This window comes from Podarcis vaucheri (genome assembly GCF_965113315.1).
Source record: "Podarcis vaucheri genome assembly, chromosome: 15".
Classification (NCBI taxonomy): domain Eukaryota; kingdom Metazoa; phylum Chordata; class Lepidosauria; order Squamata; family Lacertidae; genus Podarcis; species Podarcis vaucheri.
In genome coordinates, this window is record NC_138753.1 from 5,644,152 (window position 1) to 5,669,273 (window position 25,122).

Genomic DNA, 25,122 nt, shown 5'->3' on the forward strand with positions numbered 1-25,122 from the left:
CAAACGCTGGCTCCCTCGGCCAGTAGACAGCTTCCGGGTCATGTGGCCAGCATGACTAAGCCACAGTTTCACATTAAAAGAAGGATCAAACAAATTTATCCCCCATTCCGTACAAACCACACTTTGGCCAAAGGAAAGGAAAAGCAGACTGAGCTCACTCAGCAATAACTGGGAAGTTTTGTGGTAGTTGCCCCCTCCCAGGTTGACACCACAACTTTAATCTTTCACCCTAACTTATGAGCAGGGGGGGGAACCAGAACACCTCCAAAAGTTTGCAGGTGAGTTTTCAGTCAGGCTATAGCATTTGCAGGACCCCCCAAAAAAAAAAATATAGATATATCTCTGTATCAGAAACTACACACCTGGGCTTCATGGAGCTAGACTATGTTGAGATGCACATCTTCCTTTATTAGTTGGGGAAGGCGGCAGCTGTTACACACCAACCCCATGAAATGTCAGCATGGAGGGGAACTGTCACATCCAAAGCTTTCCAGCTGGCCTTGACATTCTAAAGAAGGGAGACAGAAAAACCCACCACCCCACTAACTATGTTCTCTTCCATCAGTATACAAAGAAATGGGAGTTTTGTAAGCAGAGGAAACAAATAGATTACCAAGTCAAATTATTGACTTACTTTCTATTTGATTTGCTCAGTGGGGAACCCCTGTGAGCTGCAAAGTATTCTGGATAAATTCTAGGGCAGGAGAAGGGCTGACTGGTCTTACATGGCCTTTGTTTGGAGGGGGGTGTTTTTGCACATGAAAACATTATACTAGAAATGGGTAATAAGGGCAATGTTCCTCAGAAAATACGGTGGCCACCTTCCAATACCTGAAGGGCTGTCTGATAGCCACCAACATAGATGGCTTTAAAAGAGGTTTTGACAAAATTAATGGAGGAGAGGGCTATTGATGTCTACTAGCCCTGATGACTATGTTCTGTCTCCATTGTTGATCCAGCAGTCTTTTCTTATTTTCTTAAGACTGTGACTGGGGTTGATGGCAGATGGCATCTAGCAACATCTGGAGAGCTGCAGATTCCCCACCCCTGAGACGTCAAATTGAGGACTATCTATTCTACTTTGGAGGAAAAGGCTGAATCCATGCCACACCACCACTGCTCTTCAAATAGCTCCCAATGAGCCTATTGCATGATGTAGATTAACCATCCCCAACCTGGCACCTCACAGATGTTCTTGGACTACGGCTCCCATCATCCCTGACTGTTGGCCATGCTGGCTGCTGGGAGTTGTAGTCTAACAGCATCTGGTGGACACTGGTTTGGAGAAGGTTGCTGTAGACGTTTCTGGACTGTCTTTCTATGCAATCAGATCACTTTGGCAGTCCTGCGTAGAACACGGCACTGCTGGTGGCCAAGTACAAAGAAAATTAAGAAAAAGGCCAGGGCTAAAATAGCTAAGCGATGAAGTGAGAGTGACTTATTAGGTCTGATAATGAAGTGATCCCTCCTCAGTTCAGTTTGTCCTGGGCACATTTGGATAGTCACAAATGGCTTTTAAATTAACTGTTAGAGGAGAAACCACTTAGGGGATTTGTATTTATTTAAAAATCAACCTCTCTTTTTTTCCCTTTTTTTCCTTCTAGCAGTCCTACAGTTCCTGGCTGTGTTTGGCGGTTATTGACATAAAGCCAAAAAGTCCATCCAGAGATTGATCAGCCTTTGAATCACAGAGTTTATCTGGTAGGGGAGGAAGGAATGTGTATTAGACTTTTTGGCTAGGGATTTCTGGCTTGTTTTGGACAACATCCCTAACCAGTGAGTCAGCAGCAGTGCCAATGACAAAAGTGGCAGAATCCCTCATCCCAACCAACAGAGATATATACTTGTATTGGCAGAAAGAGCAACAGGACTTAGAAAACAGGTGTGCTTATATGTGGGAACTGGACAACAGCCTCTCAGGAAAATAGCGAGCTGGCTTATACCTAGTCAGACCATTGGTCCATCTAGCTCAGTATTGTCTGCACTGACTGGCAGCATCTCTCCAGGGTTCCAGGCAGGAAGTCTCTCCCAGCCCTGCCTGGAGATACCATGGATTGAATTTGGAAACTTCTCCATGCATAGCAGATGCTCTACCACCAAGTTACCACTTGTCTCCTGAAAATAAAACAAGATTCCTGTCCCTGGAGTTCTGCACTAAGGGTTGCTTTAATACAGGAAGCTGTGATATAGAGAATTGGCCCCATTGGCCCATTTAGCTCAGTGTTGTCTACAATGAGTAGCACCAGCTCTTGAGGGTTCCAGATGGGACCTGGAGATGCCAGGGACTGAACCTGGGATCTTCCGCATGCAAAGCATGTGCTCTCCCACTGATCTATGGTTCTTCGCAAAGAATCCTGAGATCCTTTCAGAGTCTCTTCTTCCAGTCTCCCCACCATAGGAGGTAGGGGTGTTGGATAATTCCAGTGGAAAGGGAAGTAGAATTTGGTGCAGGTAAGGAAATTAGTCAAGCAAATGTGATCAGTATTTGTTCACATCATTGTTGAGGGTGGGCGGTTAGGTACACAAACAATACCTGATTGGTGATTTTTTAAAACATTGTTTTGGCATTTCCTTTACATTGAAATGGTTGTAAGCTACATAAATAGTTATGTATGTTCTTTGTCATACAGCAGATAGTGAAAAGAACAACATAGTATTTGGCAGAAAGCAAACTGCAGTAGAATGTAAACGGTGCTTGTTGTGGCAAACACATGTTGGAACAGAAACCACTGCCTAATTCTATGTTCACCCATCTGTTTAAGCCACTTTTTTGCACTTTGTTACAGCTGATGGACCTTCAGATTCTAAGAAAAAGCAAAGACTAAAGTCCAACCGCTTATGATCGAGAAGACAATTTTTAGCTCAAAAGAGTCAAATAAAGCCCATTATGCTTCACTTCATTTCAGAGTGCCATTTAATATGACCCAAAAGAAACCCAGAATGTTGAAATATTGTTTAGCTAGTGCCGTAGCTACAGGGGGGCTAGCCAGGTTTTTTTGCCCCGGGTGAAGCCTCCAGAGGGGTGTCATTGAGACTCCCGGCGTGTGTGTGTGTGTGTGTGTGTGTGTGTGTGTGTGTGTACATAAATGCACAGGGTGGGTGGCAAACTGGGTCTTTGACCAGGGTGAAATAAAGCCTAGTTTTGCCCATGGTTTAGCAGTAGCACTCAGCAGGGCAGAACTGGATGGAGGGGGGCATTGTTTACCTGGCTTCTCAGGTGGCTGGGGAAACCCAGCCAGATGGGTGGGGTATAAATTTATTATGATTATGATTATTATTCCCAATGCACAGAGGTCACTGCTGGTAACCCAGGGAAGGAAGGGAGGCATAGTTCAGGTGCAGCAGACGCATTCTGACGCTCAACGGTGCGCCTGAACTGAGCCGACTCCCCTTCTGCCTTTCCCCTCCTTCTCGGTTACCAGCAGCGACATCCATGTTGGAAAACCAAGTGTAACACTGGCCCAATTCACTTCGCCACTTACTACTGTTCTTTAGATCTAGCGCCAATGGTGGAGTCATAGAATTGTAGAACTGGAAGAGACCCTACCGGTCACCAAACCAACCCCCTGCAAAACAGGAATTGTAGCTAAATAATTCTCACTGCAACATGTTTTTTGGAGGGGGGACGTGGCTGAATGAAGAACTTTCCCAAGGCTTTAAGAACAAAGAAATACAAGGAACATGCGCACTCCCGTGTTGTAGGGGGGAGCCTACAAACTGAAAGAAACAAAAAGAAGCTGCTTCAAATTTCAGAAGTGGAAAAATTGAAGTTTTGAGTGTGTCACTATTTATTTTCATCCATCAAATAACTGGAGAGGATATGGATTCAAAATCTAGCATGTTGTTGGCAACACGACTTTTTGAAATTTTTATTGGAGGGGGGGGTAGAGGAAGAGACAGAGCCATTTCACCTTATTACACCAAGACCAAAGTCCTATATTCACCAGATGGGCGTGAACTTCTTAAGCTGTTACCTGTAGTTCTAAAATTGCGGAACATCAGTATTGAGGGCAGAATTCAACATTCTCCCATTTGCATTGAAACAAACAAACCAACCATCAAGTTTCTAGTCCTTACAGCTGGGCTTGAAACAGTATGGACAAAATCTGATGCAATCCAGTGGGGCAAGGCTTTCAGTGTCTCTTTGTCCCACAAACCCATTCCCCCACCTTGCAGAAGTAGTAAAGCCTCAGCAATGATGTCTAAAAATTGCTATAATTTGCATTCTGCAAGCTTTGCTTGGTGGAAAATGTAGGTTGCCTCCTCTCTTTTTTATCCCCACTCCCTTTAAAAGCACAGATTATACTAAGCCTTTCGTGTATGAGACAAAGAGTCAGCAGAGGCCTTTTGGAAGAAGAAAAAGAGGCAGATGACCCTACAGAAAATACTTTAGAAAAGATCAAAGCACTTCCCACTAAGGTCCCGTTTTCCCAGGGCATCAAAACCGTCCCATCCCCAATTTCTCTTATCAACCACGCCACTCTCTGCCATGACGTTCTATATACAAAGTGAGGGCCGTCCTCTTTGAAGTGCTGGATTAGCCTGGGCCAGATCCTTACTCCAGAATAACAAACAAGGCAAGTTCAGCGGGAGTTCTCCTTGCTAGTTCATTTTTCAGCCCCAAATCCACTTTTCACCAAACACAGGAAACCCTGAACCTGTGGCCTTGCGGACAGATCGAAGAGATTTATCTGGTGGCAGTGCCATGGAGGTTATGTGGAAAAGGGGGAGTTTTTATATTTGGGTACATGTTTTTATAACAACTCATCTAATTCTTTTTTTTAATATTTAGAACATTCTCTCACACATCTCACAGGAAGGACAGTTAACCCCATACCGTTGCACGAGAGATTTAAACAAAGATTTCATTTCCATTACCATAGGAGGGAAACAGAGTTTGGTCGCTTTACAGGCTGGTTTTAGACTCTCCCAGTGCACCACCCACACCTCAAAATTGACAAAATTCTCGCCCCCACCCCCCAAAATAAAAACCCATAACAGAGCTAAAATTAGATTCCCATTTTATTCAAATGTAAATCTTGAAAAGGGCCCTATAAATATCACAGAAGTGGGATCGCGGTTAACGACCCTGCTCTGTTTCATAACCACTTTAATTGCTCCCATAAAAGACAGAACCAGTGTTCTCCTAGGGGCCAAGGGATGGTCTCTTAAAATCAATAAGCCTTAAAGGATGCTGTTCAGAGAGGACCCAGCCATCGAGGGTAAGTTGTCCCACCAGCTTTCAGCCCACCAACAGAGCAGGGGGTGTGGAACAGAAACACTGCACCAGAGAACAGCCTCCATCACATACAGCATTTTGATTTATTTTTGCATGCCGTTCCTGACTTGCAAAAATCTTGCTTCTGCAATGGTGAACCTCACCGCTCCAAGCAGAATAATCTGTGAGCCAGCAAATTCTGGGATGGGCTCACTACTTTGCATGCAAAAGCTCCTAAAATTCATTCCATGTCATCTCCTGTTTTTTAAAAGGAGGAGCAGCAACACAGTAACTGCACAAAGCAGATTCTCAATAGCCAGGCTGCAGTCCTTTCCCTAACAGGAACTGTGGCAGACCTATGTTTTTGAAGCCCTGAAGCTTGAAATGTTGTGGAGGGCCATTGGCAATCAGCAATGAGGTCTTGATAACCCCTGTTGCCTTATTCACATCCAGCTTCGTTAACATAGAGCTTCTTTGCAATCTCATTTTCTGGAGACAATATGTAGAAATAATTTAAACGCTCTTCAGCAGAACAGTCAACTTGCTGCGGTGCTCCGCCTTTGCAACACCTGCACCGACTCTCAAACATAAGGATTGTCAAAATAGATACCACCATAAATTAATGATTTGAGTCACGCAACTCAAATTGCATCTACTGGACCCAATTCTTTTAAGCAACGTGGACGAATATTGATTTCGGGCCCCCTCTGGGATTCGGGGCCCTGAATAGCCTTGCCACATCAGATGACACTGATCTAGGTCAGCGGCCTGATTTTGCCAACAGATATCTCCGGGAAAGAAGGGCAAAACCACTCAGAAATGTGTTTTAAATACAAGTTCATTGTTTAACTTTGATAAGATCAGCACAAGAGAAATTGCCAGCAAATTATGCATTTTGGAGTTTGCATCTAATGCATAATTTCCAATTAACTATTTTTTTAAAAGAAAAAGAAGATATTCTGCATGCCAAAATAAAGTCATAATAAAGACTCTGGAACTGGAAAAACACACAGATTTATGCACTGCGATGTTCAAACCCTTGTATACTTCTACACACCATATTTTATCCACTAAGGAGTCAACCCATTTTATGCAAAGTTCAGGGAACTTGGTTAACATAAACTTCTTTTTGTTTAATCTTTTGATGATTCCACTTATAATATGAAATAATCGCTCTGAGTTTCCCCGCCCCACCTTCTGTAACAAAAACAGTCCAACGTTGAAAAGATAGCGAGTGCATTTTAAAGATGTTTCCACTTTATAAATCACAGGCTCTTGGCAACAACGGCGTGCCCATTTGCAGCGTGGAGGTTGCTCTGCTTTTTCAACATCCCCCCGCAGATCAAGCCTACAAGGGAGTAATGAACCTAGTACGTAGACGCTAGCAATAAATTGCTGGTAATTTATAGGGCTGGCCTCATTCTAATGCATTCAAAGGGAAGGGAAAGAATAACGTTTCCAAAGCCGATTGTAGCTGCTGGGACGCAAGTCCTCCCTTGTATCACACCCCCAATCTTTAAAAATCAACCGCGATCGCTTCTCTTTTCCATGTCATCAGTTCACCAAACAAGTTGGAGAAGCCCTGATTATCCATATCCACCATGGACACTCCTTGGTGTTATTTGAACAAGTAAAATCAAACAAGGAGTGTCCATAGTGAATATGGATAATCAAGGCTTGTGACCACCAGGGGCAAGAATTAGGATGGTAATCTATTTGGTACCAGGTTGATATATTGCCCCTGGTTGTACGGATATTGGGAGAATCCTGATGAAAATGGAAACAGGAGTGAAAATTGCCAATGTTCACTTATATGTCCCATGTCTCAAGTGGAAATGAATCCCGTGAATAGTGTTGATGTTCTCCTGCAGAAATAGCAACGGATTTTCAACCCACCATAGCCGCAGACCACCACGCCCCTGCCTCTCCCCCACAAGTTGTCTGGGCTTTCTCCAGTGTTAGTCATACTCGGTCAACCCATTGAGATTAATGGACCCAAGTTAGGTCAGGTTCACTCATTTCAATTGATCTACTCTGAGCAGGACTAACATTGAATAGAATCCTCTATCCGCAATTATAGTGGAGAATTTCAAAGAGGTCATTGGCGCAAGGATCCAGAGCTCAACTAAATAGAACACAGACAGACATACACAAGGACACACACACATTTAAAAATGACAGGATTTTAGAAACCTACCTTCCAGCTTTAGTAATGATCATTTCTGTGCCAGCTTCGTGAAATTTCTTCCATAGTTCTTTCTCGTGCAGGTACACCTTGATGTTCTCAATGGTCTTCAACAAGTCAGTCAAACAAAAAAAGAAGAAGTGAGAAAGCCACAAAAACGTAAACTGAGAAAAGTCAAACAAAACACAGCTACTGAGGAAAGTCGGTTAGGCCAGACCATTCAGTAAAGAGAAGAAACAAAATTGGATTTTGTTGTGAACTAAAGGCCAGGCTACCTGGCTGACTGCTCTGGAATTACTCCCAAATCATGCAGGCTCAGCTGTTACTTGAGTCTAGCAAAGCCCTGGGCAGGAGCCACACATCAGCTGATCAGTGATGCCTGCCTTTAGGCTGAGCCAGGTCTTAACCCGCCCCACACCTGGTTCCTATATGTAGGGTTGGTGGGTGTGGCTTCACTGAAATAGCCAAATGGGGAGGCCTAGGAGGACTCAATTACACCCACAGACCAGAGGTTTCCCCCCCTGAGGTAGTGGGTGTGGGGCTGTGCATGCCAACCCCAGCTTGATACATGCAGTCCCACCCACTCCACCCCTGACTCATGGGACAGTTTGAAGTGGCAGCGGGGGGAGGGGCGGATAAGTGCATCAACTCAACGCAAGAAGTGCTCTGGTGTGAAAACAGAGACTGGAGGATAGGATTGCACACATTGCCCCACAGTCATCGTCATAAGTACACAGCAAATGCCCTTGTGTCACTTCAATATGTGACCAGCAGACTTTTTCAACCACTGCAAACTCGTGGCAATGAGAAGATCCCACAGCACTCGATCCCAGTCTGCTGTTTCTACAAGCTTCCCTGCTTACCCCTATGTCTCTAATTTTGCCTGCCGTCAGTGCCATTTTAAGCACTGCATACAGAAGTCCCCTGGTTTGGTTCCTATCACCCCGTTTTCATTTGTTGTTATTTATTTACTTTAAGCATCAGGTGGCAGCTGATGAAACAGACTTCTGAATGAAAGACCCTGGAGAGCTTCATCCAATCAGGGCAGACAAAACTGAGTTAGATGGACAAAATAGTCTGGCCTGGGGTAAAAGAGGTGTCTGTGGTCCTTTCTAATAATTTTTTAAAAAAATTCACACCCTTAAGAATATCTCTTGGAATTAAAAGCAAGTGCCTGTACAGTTTGCACATGTTTACTGAAAAGTCCAACCACATTAAGCGAGGCTTAGTTACCTTTTCAGGTAGGTAGGAAAGCTTGATGTTGTGAAGATAGAGGCTCAACCTGAGGCCACCTATAGAGTCTATAGCTCACTAACCAGATCTAATCAGCTGACTAGATGGACCAAAGACCAAAAGAAGCCTCTCATTGGTTGACTTCACTGAAATCTGAATTTCCCTCCATTTAATTTCCCTGGTGACTTGTATTTTACTTTAAGATCAATTTTCTTTGACTTTTCATAATCTGCTGGTAATTTGTCTTTGCTTTTCCTCCCCCTCCCTCCACAAATAATCAGCTATCAATCATCAGAGCAAACAAGAGTTAAAACTGAGCTTCAGGGCTTGAGGCATAATTGTTATTACTTAAATGCATGTTGAATTTATAACACAACTGGTTTGGGGGTTTTTTAAATATAATTTCAGGAGCAAATGCAGGCTCCCTCTCAGTTTCACCTCTCAGCTTTATTATTATACGACTGGTTATAATTCTGATTCAGGAAAGTTGTCAACACTTTATAAAAACACACTTACTAAACAGATTTAGCCAATCAGGAGCCAGGGTGGATTTGCAAGGAAATTTACAATCTTTCTCCCCCTTTTGGCAGAAAAGTACACAATTACATTTAATTATTGCATAAAAATGGCAGGATCTATAACTCTCTTTTTAAAGAAAAAAACAAAACCAACAACCCAAAAAATGTGATTACAATAAATAATTTGGCATATAATACTACTGTGTGGTCAGAACTGTTTTTTTCTAGCAAGGTTAGCAAACAAACCACATGGTTAAAACCAAACAAAAACAAGGAAGATGGTACAGGTTTTTAAGCCAGGGTTTGCCCCCCCCAAAAAAAAGTGAATTAAAAATACTCCATTCTTGTAAATCCTGGGAGCCAGTACAGTGAGTTACCGTGTGTCAAACGTGGAGGGGGGAAGGAGGACATGTCTTCAAATTCCCTCTCAGCCATGCAGAACACTTGGGTGACCATGGACCTTGTCCCCATAGATCTCAAACTATAACCTGACTACAGTGGTACCTCTGCTTACGAACTTAATTCGTTCCAGAGGTCCATTCTTAGGCTGCAACCATTCTTATCCTGAGGCATGCTTTCGCTAATGTGGCCTCCGGCGCACGATTTCCGTTCGCATCCTGGGGCAAAGTTCGCAACCAGGAGCAGCTACTTCTGGGTTAGCGGAGCTCGTAACCTGAAGCGTCTGTAACCAGAAGCATTCATAAACAGAGGTACCACTGTATTAGGGTTGCTGTGATTATAAAATGAATGGCAGATAATGGTGTATGGCACTGTCAGCTCCTTGGAGGAAAGGTGGGATATAAACACAATAAATAAATATATTATGACCCCTAAGAATTGTCCATAGAGATCTAAGCCCAGAACATGCAGAGAAGCAACAGGCAGCCTCCTCTGAGGACCAACCGTTCTGCCACATCTCTACACTGGGAGTGATGGAGCGATCCACACCCAACGCAGAGCTGCAACAAAACGGCCTGCCACCAACAGAGGCTCATTGGAGGAAAGAAGAAAGCACAAAGCCATCACTCATGCAGAGAACCAACATGTGATCATCTCTGAAAGAGAACCAATCTTTGGAGCCTCTGCACTGGAACAACCCAATGAGCTAATCACACTCGAAACAGACACCGTGGAATTCCTTACCTCCAGCAGAGGCTGAGCAGAAGCAGCCACAGAGCATTAAGTTATGCAGAGATACTACAGGGCAGCCTCCTCCATTGGGAAGGCGATTTTGGTGCACAGGAGACTTTAACAACTACATTTGTGTTTTGGAACAACTGCTTTAAGCAGACAAAACCAAATAGACACATTGGCTAGTAGCCACTGATAGCTTTATCCTCCGTGAATCTGTCTAATCCTCTTTTGAAGCCATACAAGTTGGTGGCTATAATTTCCTCCTATGGGAGCAGTTCCATAGTTTAATTGCGCCCAGTGTGAAGTACTCTCTTTTTGCCTGTCCTGAATCTGTCAGAAATCATTGTGTGGGTGTGAATTCTAGTACAGTGGTATTTTGGTTGTCAAACTTAATCTGTTCCAGGAGTCCATTCCGACTCCTGGAACCATTCGAAAACCAAGGTGTGGCTTCTGATTGGTGGCAGGAGCTTCCTGCACTCAATCGGAAGCCGTGGAAGCCGCGTCGGACATCTGGCTTCCGAAAAACTTTCGCAAACCGGAACACTTACTTCCGGGTTTGCGGCGTTTGGGAGGCGATTTGTTTAGGAGCCAAGCCGTTCAACAACCAAGGTACCACTGTATTATGAAAGGATGGGGGAAACCTCTCTCTATCCACTTTCTCCACACCATGCCTAAACAGACTCATTTAAACATGCTGCATACCTGCTCTGGATCTGGACCCTGGGGGCTGTTCAGAGGCGTACTGCTGACTCCCGCTACACCCAGAACAGGGGAACCCGTTGTGGTTTCAGAATGGCCAGGGGCCTGGGGCGCAGCAAATCCATCCTCCGGCTCAGACAAACTTTTCTCCTGGAGCATTTCCTATTAAAAAAAAAAGGCAAACAAGGGGTTTTCAGTCAGTTGGGTAATTTCCTCTCAAATTCCACAAGTGAATATTCCAGACTTTTAGAAGACTTCTGAAGGCAGGCCTGTTTAGGGAAGCGTTTAATGCTTAATAGATTATTGTAGTTTAATATTCTTTTGGAAGCCGCCCAGAGTGGCTGGGGAAACCCAGCCAGATGGGCGAGGTATAAATAAATTATTATTATTATTATTATTATTATTATTATTATTATTATTATTATTTATTCCATATAGCTCCAAAGGTTTGTTATAGTCAGGATGGGAAATCTCTGTTGTAGACAATAGAGACCCCCGTGGAACCTTAAATGAAACACCTCCCCCACTTAGGCTCATAATTAGGAGGAGAAAACGGAACAATTTCCCCGTAAAAAATAAACAGCTCAGTTAATTCCAAGCCCAATTTTGAGCCAGATCAGACCCTGTTGTAGCCCCTGAATGTCATCAAGAGCACAATCGAGTCTCAGCTGCCCACATTCTCCCACCTTGTTGCTGTAACTCCACCAGCAGCAGAGGAAGGAAAGTTTCCCACTCCTTCTGGCACTGGGTTGCTGCAGCTGCAAGCCACATGCAAGCAACATACTGGGAAATGTAATTTTCCCAGGGCTCCCAACATCTGCAAGGAGAGAGGAGCTCACCTTCCTTATATATTAAAAATCTCACCTAGATAAGAACTCACAGGGTCACAATTCTCATGTCCTATTTGAGGTGAACATTGCAATCATATATATATATGATTTGTCCGTTTATTGTGGGCAAATCTTTCATAGGATAGAGAGCTGACTTTGACAGATGCGATAAAGTTAATCTGAAATAAGGTAATTATTGATGATACAGGAATCAAAAAAACTTGGTCTCAGAAAAGTGGGTTTTGATGATTGCAATGTTCACCTCAAATAGGACATGAGAATTGAAAGCATATATATATATATATATATATGACCCTTTTAAAACAAGGAACCCACATATGAAGCAGGTGTAGGATGAAGAAATGCAGAGCTTGGTGGGCTATTTGGTAGAAACCATAACATCTGAACTGGTTCAAAATTAATGCAACTTTGTTCTGCCGCTGAGTTCATTTCCTTCTGCCCTCTCTTATCTTGTCCCATCTCTAAACTCTTCAGCATTATGAAGAATATTCTATTCCCACGCTAGGCTTGCCAGCATCACATTTTCCTCAACATTAAAAACATGGCGGTCTTTTCCGGTGTTACAGGAACGGCCACTCTATCCTGAGTCGAGAAGAATTTTGGACAGACCTTTTTACACAGGGAAAATTCCACAGAACAAAACCATAGACGTGGCTGCAGTGAAACCCGAGCCCAAATCCATAGAATGAATTAGAAACATCATTAATCTGGCCTTATTTCTGAGATCGTGCCCAACTTTACTCCACGAGGAACCCAGGCTGAGTCCTAATGAAGTGGAGGAAGAGAGGGAAAGTGGGAAAGTGGTAACACCAGCACTCAATCCCAAAGAATGGCAATCGTGGCGGGGGGTGTCCCATTCCCAAAGTCTATAGTTTAGGCCTTAAATGTAAATAGGTGAACACAGCCCTGATACTGTTAAGAAAAGAGTTTGTGAACAAACACCTTCACTTCAAAAGCCACAGTTCAGCCACATCCACCACACAACCTGGTATAAGGGCAGGTCTCTGCAATGTGTAGACATGTTTTACAGCCAGCCAGGTACTTGTCAACCACCACTCATCCAACCCTGTTCCTACAAGCCCAGACTCAAACTCAAAATACCTAGTGGGCATGGGTTTATCAAAAACAAGTCATGCCAGATGAATCTCAATTCTTTTTTTGATAGAGTTACAAGCTTGGTGGATCAGGGGAATGCTGTGGGCATAATATATCTTGATTTCAGTAAGACCTTTGACAACTTCCCTCATGATATTCTTGTGAAGAAGCTGGTAAAATGTGGGCTGGACAAGGTAACTGTTGGGTGGATTTGTAGCAGGTTGACTGACCCAACCCAAAGAGTGCTCACTAACAGTTCCTCATCATGCTAAAAAGGGTGACAAGTTGGGTGCCACAGGGTTCTGTCTTGGGCCTGTTATTGTTCAACATCTTTACAAAGGACTTGGATGAAGGTATTGAGGAAACCCAGCCAGATGGGTGGAGTATAAATATTATTATTATTATTATTATTATTATTATTATTATTATTATTATTATTATTTTCATTAAATCTGCAGGTGATGCCAAACTGGGAGGGTGGCCATTGCTGCTGAGGACAGAATCAGGATTCAAGATGACCTTAATAGACTGGAGAACTAGGCTAAAACTAACAAAATGAATTTCAATAGGGACAAATGCAAGGTTCTACACTTAGGTGGGAATAACCAGCTATACAAATATAAGATGGGGAACACCTGGCTTTCCAGTGATCCGTGTGAAAAGGTTGTTGGGGTCTTAATAGACCATAAGCATAATATGAATCAAGAGTGTGATACAGCAGCATAAAAACAAACCCTAATACTATTCCAGGCTGCATCAACAGATTAGTTTCCAGATCAAGGGAAGTAATAATCCCACTACATTCTGCCTTGGTCAAACCCCACGTCCTGTGTCCAGTTCTGGGCACCATAATTTATAAAGGATATTGAGAAGCTAAAACATATGCAGAGGACAACCAAGATGATCAAGGGTCTGGAAGCCAAGCCTTATGAGGAACGGCTATGGGAATTTGATATGTTTAGATTGTTGAAGAGGAGACTTAGAGGGGCTGTCACATGGAGAATGGAGCAAGCTTGTTTTCTTCTGCTCCATAGGGTAGGACCCGAACCAATGGCTTCAAGTTACAAGAAAGGAGGTTCTGACTGAAAACCAGGAAAAACTTTCTTACAGTAAGAGCTGTTTGACAGTAGAATAGACTCCCTCAGAAGGAGGTGGCCTCTTCTTCATTGCAGCTCTTTAAGCAGAGGTTGGCTGGCCATCTGTCATGGATGCTTTAGTGAAGATTTCTGCATTGCAGGACTAGAGGACCTTTGCAGTCCCTACCAACTCTGTGATTCCATGATTCTAAACCATACATGGCTGGTGGCCTTTGCCAAGCATGGTGGGTTGCTTGCGAGTCAGGTCAGACTCTATGAGAGGGAAGAGTTTCCCAGACATGACCACTGACAGCTTGAGGATCCCATTTGGCATAAATTAATCTTAACTCCATCCAGGAAGGCTTGAGGTTTGGCACCTCTTTTTAAACCACAAATTCCCAAGGTCCAGTTCTAGCTAGGATCCATCAATTTTGGTTTCTCGTTTTTCCAATCTTATAATCAGTTTGTCCCAATCCCACATCAGCTTGCCAGCGTGCCTTTTTTAAAAATAATAATAATTCTGCATGAAAATCGATACGCATTTTGCAAAGCCATTTCTCCTAATGCCCATTTTTCTGCAAGCAATTTCCCAGGGCAGTAATGCATTTTTATACATTATTTTCACTGATATATAGTTTTGTCCACAGTCTTCCCCAACATGTGCTTTTTCTGTAAAGGGGAAAAAATGATTGGAGGACTGCATCAAAAAATAGGGAGAAGTTCTAAGTGTAGCTGCATTTTGGTATGTGCATTGGTCCAGGAAGCACAAATGATAAGTGTTTGCATTAAAAAGTGAACCGAATGAATTTCTCCCCAATCCCTCGTTCTAACCCAAGCAAAACCAAAAGCTGATTGCTTGCCTTAGTGTTGCTCCTTGCTGCATTGTTTTTAATGTGGTATTTTGGGGGTTGTTGCATAATACATTTATTAATTAAGCTGCTCCAGGCCCTGGATGAGCAGAATATGAGAAGAGATGTAGCTCAGCGGCAAAGCAGATGCCTTGTGTGTAGAAGGTCCTGGGTTCAATCCTCTGCATCTTTGGGTAGGGGTGGCAACGTCCCCTATCAGGAACCCAGGAGAGACACTGCCAGTCAGTGTAGGGACAATACTAAGCCAGACAGACCAGTGGCATAGGCCGGCTTCGTTTGTAGAGCCTGGCTGGGCAGTTTTGTAGCGGCAAGATTCCTGCACAGAGCAAGGGGATTGGACTAAATAGTCTTCAATACCTCCTTCCAACTCTGAAATTTGAAAATTCAGTGTCTTGATCCATTGCCATTCATAGGAACATAAAGACCTGCCTTGGCGCTGTGGGTTAAACCACAGAGCCTAGGACTTGCCAACCTAGCAGTTCGTAGCACGTCAAAGTGCAACTAGATAAATAGGTACCACTCTGGCAGGAAGGTAAACGGCATTTCCGTTCACTGCTCTGGTTCGCCAGAAGCGGCTTTGTCATGCTTACCACATGACCCGGGAGCGAGATGAGCGCCGCAACCCCAGAGTCAGCCATGACTTGATCTAGGGTTCCAGACTAGGGGTCTTGCTCTACCTAGAGATGCCTGGGGTTGAACCCGAGGCCTGTCACTGAGTTGCAGCCCTTCACACGAGATTCGTTCCTTGGTGCCACAAATGAAGAAGAGATGGGTTTGCACATATGAATGCCCTCTCCTAACTACCAGCTCACTCACCCCCAACATTGTATAGCTAAAGTATACTATGCAGCTTTAGACTATGATCCTAACCACACGGTGTAAAAAGTGAGGCAGGAACAAACAGCACAGGGAACTGCCCAAACATCGTAAGTGAGCAAATGTGTTCAGCCACAAGAACATCAGAAGCATCTGAGCCAAAGGCCCATCAAGCCCAGCATTTTCTTCTTACAGCAGCCCTCATAGGAAACCCACAAGCTGGACAGGAGCACTCTCTCACTTGTGATTCCCAGCAGCTAACATGGTATAGGTAAAGGTAAAGGGACCCCTGACCAATAGGTCCAGTCGTGGCCGACTCTGGGGTTGCGGCGCTCATCTCGCTTTACTGGCCAAGAGAGCCGGTGTACAGCTTCTGGGTCATGTGGCCAGCATGACTAAGCCTGGCGAGCCAGAGCAGTGCATGGAAACACTGTTTACCTTCCCGCTGGAGTGGTACCTATTTATCTACTTGCACTTTGAGGTGCTTTCGAACTGCTAGGTGGCAGGAGCAGGGACCGAGCAATGGGAGCTCACCCTGTCACAGGGATTCGAACTGCTGACCTTCTGATCAGCAAGTCCTAGACTCTGTGGTTTAACCCACAGCGCCACCCGCGTCCCATGGTATACAGGTACATAAACACACTAGAAACTGCCTTATACGCAAGTCAGACCACTGGTCATTGAACACTGTTTACACTGATCAGCAGCCACAGCTCTCCAAGATTTCAGACACGAATATTCCTAACTCTACCTGGAGGTACCAGGGATTGAACCTAGGATATCCAGGATGCAAAGCAGATGCTCTACATAAGAGCTAATTACTGCAGCTTGATCAGGCCGAGGACCAAGAGGTGGCCCTATACTGTATAGCTGCTGCTTCTAGCTTGGGTTCCCCTGGTCTGAAGAATTCTGTGTGGGATAGAGCAGCAGTGGTGAACCCATGGTCCATGGGTCACATTTGGCCCACGCATCTGTTTCTGGTGGCCTGGCAAAGTGTTTGGCTGCTAAACAGACTCATCCTTCCTTCCCTTGCACCACCCCATCACTTTTGTGCCCTTGGAACCTTGTCTGCCTGCTCTAAATCCCAACACCTAGGTTATTTGGACCACACTAGCTAGGAGGAGTCTGTTTAGCAGCCAAATACTCTATACCCCCAGTAGGGCTGGGAAAAGACACATGTCTGAACTCCAGGAAAGCCACCATCAGTCAGCAGAGACCAGGGATGGAGAAACTGTGCCCTACCAGATGTTGCTGGACTCCAGCTTCCAACATCCCTGACGATGAACTGTGTTGAATGGGACTGGTGGGAGCTGCAATCCACCTGGGAGGAGCCACAAGTTCCTTATTCCTGGAGCAGGCAATTCTGAGTTGGATTGAAAGAGTGGTCTGACTTAGTCTGCGGCAACTTCCTACGTCCCTGTGCTCCTATCCCACCCCGCAATTGTTGCAAAGGATTTTGGGGCATACTCTAATTTTACCCACCACTCCAACCAACGCTATCAGACCTCACTGTTGCATTAGAGATGTTGGGAAGCCTGGTCTTCTCACTGAGGAACCCTTGCTGAGCTGCTGAAGAGCCTCAGTTTTATCCCAGAAGGAATATAGTTGGAAGAGAATTGCCCTAGATATTTGGGGGGGGGGGTCACCTTCTCACACAGCGATACATGAGTAAATCAATGGAATAACGTTATGAGACTCTTAGGTAAACAGCAGGGAAGAGAAAGTGGGATGGGGGCCGAGGTATTAAAGAAAATGACATCATTTACCCATGCATCCTCAACACACACACACACACACACACACACACACACACACACACACCCTGTTTGATTCACATTGTATCCAAATTCATTTTGGTTCAAAGCCAGTTGGGAACTCGCTCAGTCTAATCTCATGGAACAGAAGTGGCTAGACTCCCTAATGGATATAAGCCGTAGGCCCCAAAGTGAGCCAACACATAGCTTTTTATCTTTGCGTCTTTTACTAAGTTCTTGCAACTTCTTTCATAATGGCCCTTGAGATTCCTCCCCCCCCCCCCAATTCAAATACTTTGGAAGTTCAAGAGACCAAAATTCTAACAAACAATGCCATTTTTTCCTCCCCTAAAATCAAATTTAGATAGCATAAAATGTGTTGTTGTAGTTTTTAAAGAAAAGCTGTTAGAGTTACAGAGATGCATCATTGCCCACCCAATGGCGATGCCAATACCCCCTTAAAATTTTATAATTCCAGGACTTTTCCTCCGTTTTCTGTATCAATGTACGCTGGCTGAACATGAGCTGTTTTTCAAGACTTCGGTGAAAAACATCAGTGGCAGTATTATATGGTAGGAAGAGATGCTCTTTGGTTTGAGGAAAGCAGAAGACCTGGTGTGTGTGTTGTTGAGCCTCTAACATCTCCTTGGAAATACCTTTCTCCCCTCTCCCTTTAAGTACATGAACTGTGTTGATTCTATTATTGCACTTGCTGTACAATAATATCTCTTTTCAGTCTGGGAATTATTTATTTTTAACAGCTTCAGGAGGTGACCCATATGAACTGAATACCAGTGGCTGTTCTTGGGAACGTAAAGAAATGGACCCCGTTTTTCACCTCTCTTCCACTTAGGTTTGCCAACTAACCAGAAAAAAATGGCTTGGCCTGCTCCTGCTCTTTTAGCAGCAAGTACAAGACGAAGGTTTCCACAACTATGGAGACACACATGATTACCTGGTTATGCCTTTAGATCAAACTACCATTAACAGCTCAGCAGACTTAACCAATTAAAAATAACCCTCCCAAATTTTACCAAGTCTATTGTTTTTCTACAAATCTCCCTGCCCAGGCATAGGCAAACTCAGCCCTCCAGATGTTTTGGGACTACAACTCCCATCATCCCTGACCACTGGTGCTGTTAGCTAGGGATGATGGGAGTTGTAGTCCCAAAACATCTGGAGGGCCGAGTTTGCCTATGCCTGTCCTTGCCTCTTCCCAAATCTGGAGACAGATTAAGAGTTGCCAGCCAGCTAAGGCTGGTCATCATTACTAAATGCCACTGAAGGAAGCAACCAGATTTTAGTTACTCTTAACTTGTTCTATTGGTTTCAGAGAGACTTCCACGACAATCCTAAGCACACTTACTAGGGGGTCCCACTGAGTAGTGTGCACAGGATAAGGCTGTTAACATCATGCAGAAAATAACAATTACTACAAAGTCAAAAGCCACAGAAGGCAATGTGGTTATTAGGGGTGTTGAAAAGAATGCCACAAAATAGTGAGCAAGTTGAAGAAGGGTCCTGGATAGCTCAAAAGCTTGCTTGTTTTGTTCCAGGTTTTGTTGTGTGTTTTTTTGCAGCATTTTAGTTGGTCCTCAAAATAAGATACTACCTGACTGTAAATTCTGGATTTTTCCTAACAGATGAGCATGCCTACTTCTGATTTTTGTATAGTCACCGGGATTTAAGTTTAGCTCGACTGGAGCCAACCATTTTTAAGAGTTTCAAGTAGGGCTCGGGTTATTTTGTCCCATTGTTATCTCCGGGCAAATTGACTTTGGGAATGATATCAGACTTGTGAGACCTGCATTGTGAGATGCAAAAGCACCATGTACATGCAAAAGAGTTCCTCCTTTCACATCGCCCTTCAACTTTATACAGATTCTCCTAATTTTGTCCTGCATTGTAAAGAAATTACAGTTTTAAAATTCCCTTTACCCCTGATTTCCCAAGAGGGTACCCAAATCGTTCCTTGGCTTTGAAGGATATTTTTAAAAGCATCTCCCACACCCCCAGATGCCAGCAAACTGGGTCACAGACATAGAGGTCTTCTAAGCTAAGGAACATAAATTCAGAAATGATACACCTCGACTGCATGATTTTTTTTCCCCTGTAGTGTTGGGGAATAAACAGCAAATACAAGAGGGCATTCAGGTAGGCTAGCTTTGAATTAACATATGAGGGCAATATTCAAGTTAGGGGCAGCAGCAGAGAGGCAGGAAGGAAAGACTCCTCCTCTCCCCCCCAACCCCCCCCCACAGCTACCCCCAAAAAACTACTTAAGCTGGGCTGCAGCTGTTCCCACTGAAAAAAGGAAGGGGAGGGTCTCAAACTGGAGCCTGTTAGAAATTTTGGCTTAAGTATGCTGAATGCAACTAGATTCCTATGCATGCTTACTTAGGAGTAACAAAGCAGGGTGTGTTAGGACTGCAGTCTTAGAAAGTGAGTTTGAGCATCACTTTTCTCACACGTGCAACAGAATCCTCTGCATGTTTACTTACAAGTTATTTTCTCAATAGTTCAGACTTACTCCCCTTAGCACATTTAGAGCCTGAGCCTATGAATGCTTACTCAAAAGTTAAGTCCAAAAGAGGCTGCAAATCTATGCACATTGATTTAGAAGTCCCATTGAATTCAGCAAAATTTTCAGTGATGCTGACTGAAACCTGTCTGTAAACTTGCAAGTCCTATTGAACTCAGTGGCACTTACTTCTGTGTAAACACGCAAGGGGGTGTTTAGGCTTCCAGGCTTACTGAGAAATCAAAGGAATTTACTCCTAAGTAGATTTACTTTTTGAATGGCAAGAGACTGACTGGTAGTTTCTCTACCTTTCCCAGCACATTCAGATTCTTATCTTTTTCTCTTAGTTATGAAAATATGTGATTATTTTCTGCCACTGGAAGATTTAATTTTGTTGGGGAAGGCTTCCCATAATGGATAAATAGTAATATTGTGGGCATCAATCAGATCTCTTTACGAACGCCTTTTCCCATCTCAATCTGGCGACTGAGACTTCATCCTTCCAAACCTAAACTCATTTTCCTTCAGGTCAAAGCTGCACAGCTATGTGCAAATTTCCTCAGAGGTCTCGTTGAACTTAAGGGCGGTTTACCTTAGAGTAAGCATGTGCAGGATTGGGTTGCATTCCTCACATTCTATTTCTGAGCAAGTGGGTTTGAAGCCCCTTACTCCTGATTCTACCCTGGGATCAATGGAACTTAGAATCCATGTGAAAAACTCCCTTAATTCCCCACCAGATGAAAATACCTCCTCAGGGGCTAGCCTTGTCCGCTTTAAAGATCTTTAGAGAGTCCCACAAAGATACAGGCAATCCACAAATCTGACTTAATTCTAATTTTAACCATAATTTTACATATTGTTCCTGCTATCTGCTGGGATACCAAGGCAACACATATGTGATACATTTTTAAAAAAAAATCCTACAAGTGTACGTATTCCTATAACATGCTTACTTGGAAGCAAACCCATTTAAATTCAGTGATCCTTACATCTGTGTATAACATGCAAAAATCTAGCCTTATTAGTCAACCCCGTTGGACGAGGTTTTTCCCTTGCGCCTAAAGATATAGAAAGGAGTGCAAATGTTCTTGTTCATAATATTACTTAGATTCAGGGGAAGGGGAGGCTGCAATATTGCTTCCCACCCCCAACTCCTTATCTGGAGTCCATTTTAAAACATTGGTAATAATACTAAAAACAGACGAAAAGATGTTCTGTGTAAACATCCTAACGGTGAGCCTTAGTTAAGATAAAAGGGCCTGCCTTCTCCTAACTCCGACAGTCACTGGGAAAAAAGCAATAAAGATAATACAGTGAGGGGAGGCAGACAACTTTTCTCCCAAGTTTTACTATGCAGATTAGAGGCAGGGTGGGGACACCCAAAAATCTAACAATGAAATGTGCAATATAAAAGTTAAGCCTGAAAAAAAGATCAGATCAATTTCACTCCCATGCTGAAATTTACAAACAAATGGATTGTTTCTATTCCCCAAGCAGCACCATTAATGCAGATCTGATCCTGTGCAACTTTTACTTCAAACTAACCCCTGCTGGGTATAATAAAAAATAAATAAAACACACCCCACTTCAAGCATATTTCAGTGAGGTTGGAATCCTAGCCCCATTTACCTGAAAGCAAGCCCCATTTGGATTCAATAGGACTTGCAACTGAATGGACATGGTTAAGGATTGCACTCTGTAATCCTTACCCATGTCTACACAGAAGCAAGTTCTATTGAATTCAGTGGGGCTTAGTAGTCTCAGGATCACAGCTTTATTTATTACTGTTATTTGGTGTTGTTTTTATTGATTTTAAGCATTCATATCTCTTGCCTTCCTAACAAAAATTCAAGGCTGCTTACAAGTCACCCTTATTATAAAACTGACCAAAGATGATGATAATAAGCTTGAGAGCCAATGCTGATTAAGGATGCTTAGGCACTATTGATCACATGTGAACTGCGCAAAACAAGAAGTACAGTATATTGTAAAAGGTGGAATAAAATTATTGCAATGTGACTTGCTCCTAAGTAAGCTTACAACCCTGATCTTCCTCAAAATGCAATCCTGGGCGTGATTTACTCAGAAGCAAATCCCATCATCTTCAGTGAAGCATACTCCCTAGACAGTAGCATGCTAAAAGTACTTAGAAGCTTAGCCGACCCGATTCACACGTGACGTACTATCAGTATGTTGAAATGTAACTAAACTTTACTACAAGGAACCCATTGCATTTGTGTGTGTGTGTGTGTGATCTCACTTTCAAGGATGTCCTCATACTCCAGCCCCACTAAAATAAAACTTGCGCGCGGTATCCTATGTGGAAATTAACTGTCCATAGATTTCAATGGGATTTGATTTTGCACCCAATGTGACCTCTCCTTACACAAAACTATAAGATCAAGGTGGTAAATTTAGGGTTAAAAAGTCGCTGAAATGAATGGACTTAAAAGCTGGTGAAGTCCAGTGCTTTTAGTGGAATGTGACTTAGTTGGATACCACCCTTAGGACCCAATCAAGGTGTGTGTCTGCTCAAATCAAACACTCTTCCAGATTTGTTTTTATTTGTGGGGATGAAATCCTGCTTTCCTTGAAGCAAGGCGTGTTCATTTCATTCGGGGAGCCTGCTTAGATTCCATTTTTTAAAGGATTCCACTCACACCCTGGAATAACTTTTGTTAATCCTAACACACCAAGACTGCACATTTTCCTGGGAGCAGCTCCCATGCCTGGGACTAAGCCTCTGAACACGGAAGGTTTTACTTATGAGTAAACAACCACGGGATTTTATTTGCTTGGAAGGAAGTCACGTTGAGCTCTCAACAGGACTTCCTTCAGGGCTCTAAATTCTTAGAGTAACCTGGGACGACGCATAGCGCACAGAGGATTCTGTTTGCTTGCGACTTTATTCTTTGCACGGCCGCTCGATTCGCATATCTAACATCTTTGTTATCTTACGTGCAATCCCTTGGCCCGTTTTACCTTCAACTAAGCCCCACCGAATTAAGAGAGATTTACGTACTTCAGAATGAACTTGAATAGGGTCCTGCAGATTCCAGGACGGAATCCTACGCACGTTTACCTCTGCATTAAGTCCCTCTGATCTCAACGGAGATTACTTCTGAGTAGACATGAATAGGAATGCACAAGACTGCCGCCGCCCCCCAAGTAACCTCGGATTTCAATCTGATGCACAATTTCCTACAAATCCCATTGAGTTCAACGGGGATCAAGTTCAAATAAGTATGCACAAAGGCTGCGTTACTTGGGTCTGCCCTAACAAGCAAGCTCTTTATTTAAAAGAGTCTATGCGGTTTTACTGATTTTAATTTAAATGCGCTAGCCATGTCTCCCTTTCAAGACGCCGCCTTGGTCGTGAGAAGGTGAGTTCACCGGCTTACAGCAACACCTCGGTAGGCTTTTCTCATAAGAAAGTCCAATTGAAATCAAGGTGACTCTTACTTTCAAATAAATGTGGCCCTCTGGGTTGGGGGGGCTGTCACGTGTCAGTCATGGGGGTACAATCCAGAAGCTACCTAAAGTGTCTGATGGGCCACTGATCCACGCCTCCTGTGTAAACACAAGACACCAAAGCCCTGTTGATTTTAGAGCAATTTATTCCAAAGTAAATAAGGAAGATCCCCCTTTTAAAAACACGTTATTGAACGCCTTTCATGTTGCGCTCTCGCTCCGTTGTTCTCACCGCCACAAAATCCGCTGTGCTTCCCCACCAATTTAAATCACAAAACAAAACCCTACCAATTTAAATCACATGCAAAATATAAAGGGGGGGCGTTTCCTCTGGAGTAAAAATCTTACCAAACTCGAGGGAGCGTCCTTCTGGGTAAAACACGCTTTAAGGTGGCTTGTGTGTTTGTTTGGATCATTCAAGAGTGTGAAGTTCTTAAACAAAACCTCGGGTAGAGGGTTGCCCCATATTTAGCAGCCGGCGGGACTTAGTCTAAGTAAACATGCCTACTATGATCAGGCAGCGTAATCCGATGCTCTGCCTGTTTATTTCGGAAGTAACTGCGCATAGGGGTTGCAGCCTGAATTGAGAGTTAGTTAAAAAGCAATACAACCGTTTAATTGCGCTATAATTCAAAACACACACGCACACAAAATTTAGTAAGCATTCCCGAGTCTTTGGGATGTGGGGGAGACACAAGACCAAGCACTCGGAATAAACAAACTAAGCGAGTGTAACTGACCAGGGTGATTCATACTGGTAGGAGTTGACAGCAGTATAAAATCGCTCTAAAAATGCATTGAAAAAGGCGACCGCCGACGCCCAGCCTCTGTTCACGCGTTGCCTCGCAGTTGTGTTTTCTACCGAACACGACCAAATTTGGGTTCTAGTCCTGCCCCAGCCATTTCCTCGCAGCGATATTTCTGCAGGATCCAAGGGAAAGGGAATTCGATGGGGTTGTATGGACTTTTCTCCCCGACGCCCCATCTAAAACGACTGCGGCGCGGCTTTCCCTCCCTCCGACGAGCCTTTTCGCCTTTGCCCCCCAGTGAAATAAATCCCACTTTTGCCTGTCACATGCCCTTAAGTGTTGTTTTCTGGCTTTACAACTTCACCCTCACCTCCATCTTCTGTCTTTTTCTAAAACCCTATTTCTCCTTCCAAATTTTCAAACACTGAACCAAGTCAGCTACGCACCCCCCACCCCCAGTTTCAACAGTTTTAAGAGGCGGGGTGCAGACAAAAAAAAAAAAGAAAAGAAAAAGTATCCTGCAATACAAAGGCATGGAAATTTAAAATAATAATAGATTTTGTTGTTTATGCCCCCAAATCTCTCCTTTACGTTTTACGCACCATTTTACTTGTAAAGAAGCCCCATTTGAACACAGCAAGGAATGTTGCGGATCAACATCCACAGGCTTATGTGGCATGTCAAATTGCAGGTAAACGACCCTACAGCCTCATTTTGGGGGGGGGGAGAGGGAGTTTGTTTACTTAATTGTATGCACCTGAATTTTGGAAACGAAAAGGTCTCGCTGCCTGATATATACAGAACTTCACATAACAAAGCAGCTGTAAAGCGAATGAGGCCTAGTCAGAAACCAGGCTGCATTTGCCTCGCGTGCAGCGACCTGCGTTGGCTCCGGAAACTGTAAAACGCCGCCTGGACGCTGAGGGCGCTACG

At 43.7% G+C, this 25,122-nt stretch overlaps 2 protein-coding genes across 17 annotated transcripts in view; one reads left to right on the forward strand and one right to left on the reverse strand.

Moving 5' to 3' along the window:
* The window catches only part of BRIP1 (BRCA1 interacting DNA helicase 1), a 313,915-nt gene extending 311,020 nt beyond the window's left edge, over positions 1 to 2,895 (forward strand). The window contains exon 25 of the mRNA XM_082201664.1: positions 1,605 to 2,895. Within this exon, the coding sequence (XP_082057790.1) occupies positions 1,605 to 1,642 (38 nt within the window). The 3' untranslated portion in view covers positions 1,643 to 2,895. The remainder of the gene's footprint in view (positions 1 to 1,604) is intronic.
* The window catches only part of TBX4 (T-box transcription factor 4), a 126,811-nt gene that overhangs the window by 35,361 nt on the left and 66,328 nt on the right, over positions 1 to 25,122 (reverse strand). For 14 of the 16 annotated variants that reach the window (XM_082201831.1, XM_082201829.1, XM_082201828.1 and 11 more), the window contains 2 exons: positions 10,991 to 11,149; positions 7,416 to 7,510 (listed from right to left, as the gene is read on the reverse strand). In XM_082201831.1, the coding sequence (XP_082057957.1) occupies positions 7,416 to 7,510; positions 10,991 to 11,149 (254 nt within the window). Of the gene's footprint in view, positions 1 to 362; positions 901 to 7,415; positions 7,511 to 10,990; positions 11,150 to 24,180; positions 24,395 to 25,122 lie in introns of those variants that run through there. The other 2 variants (XM_082201824.1, XM_082201825.1) reach the window with 2 other exon arrangements.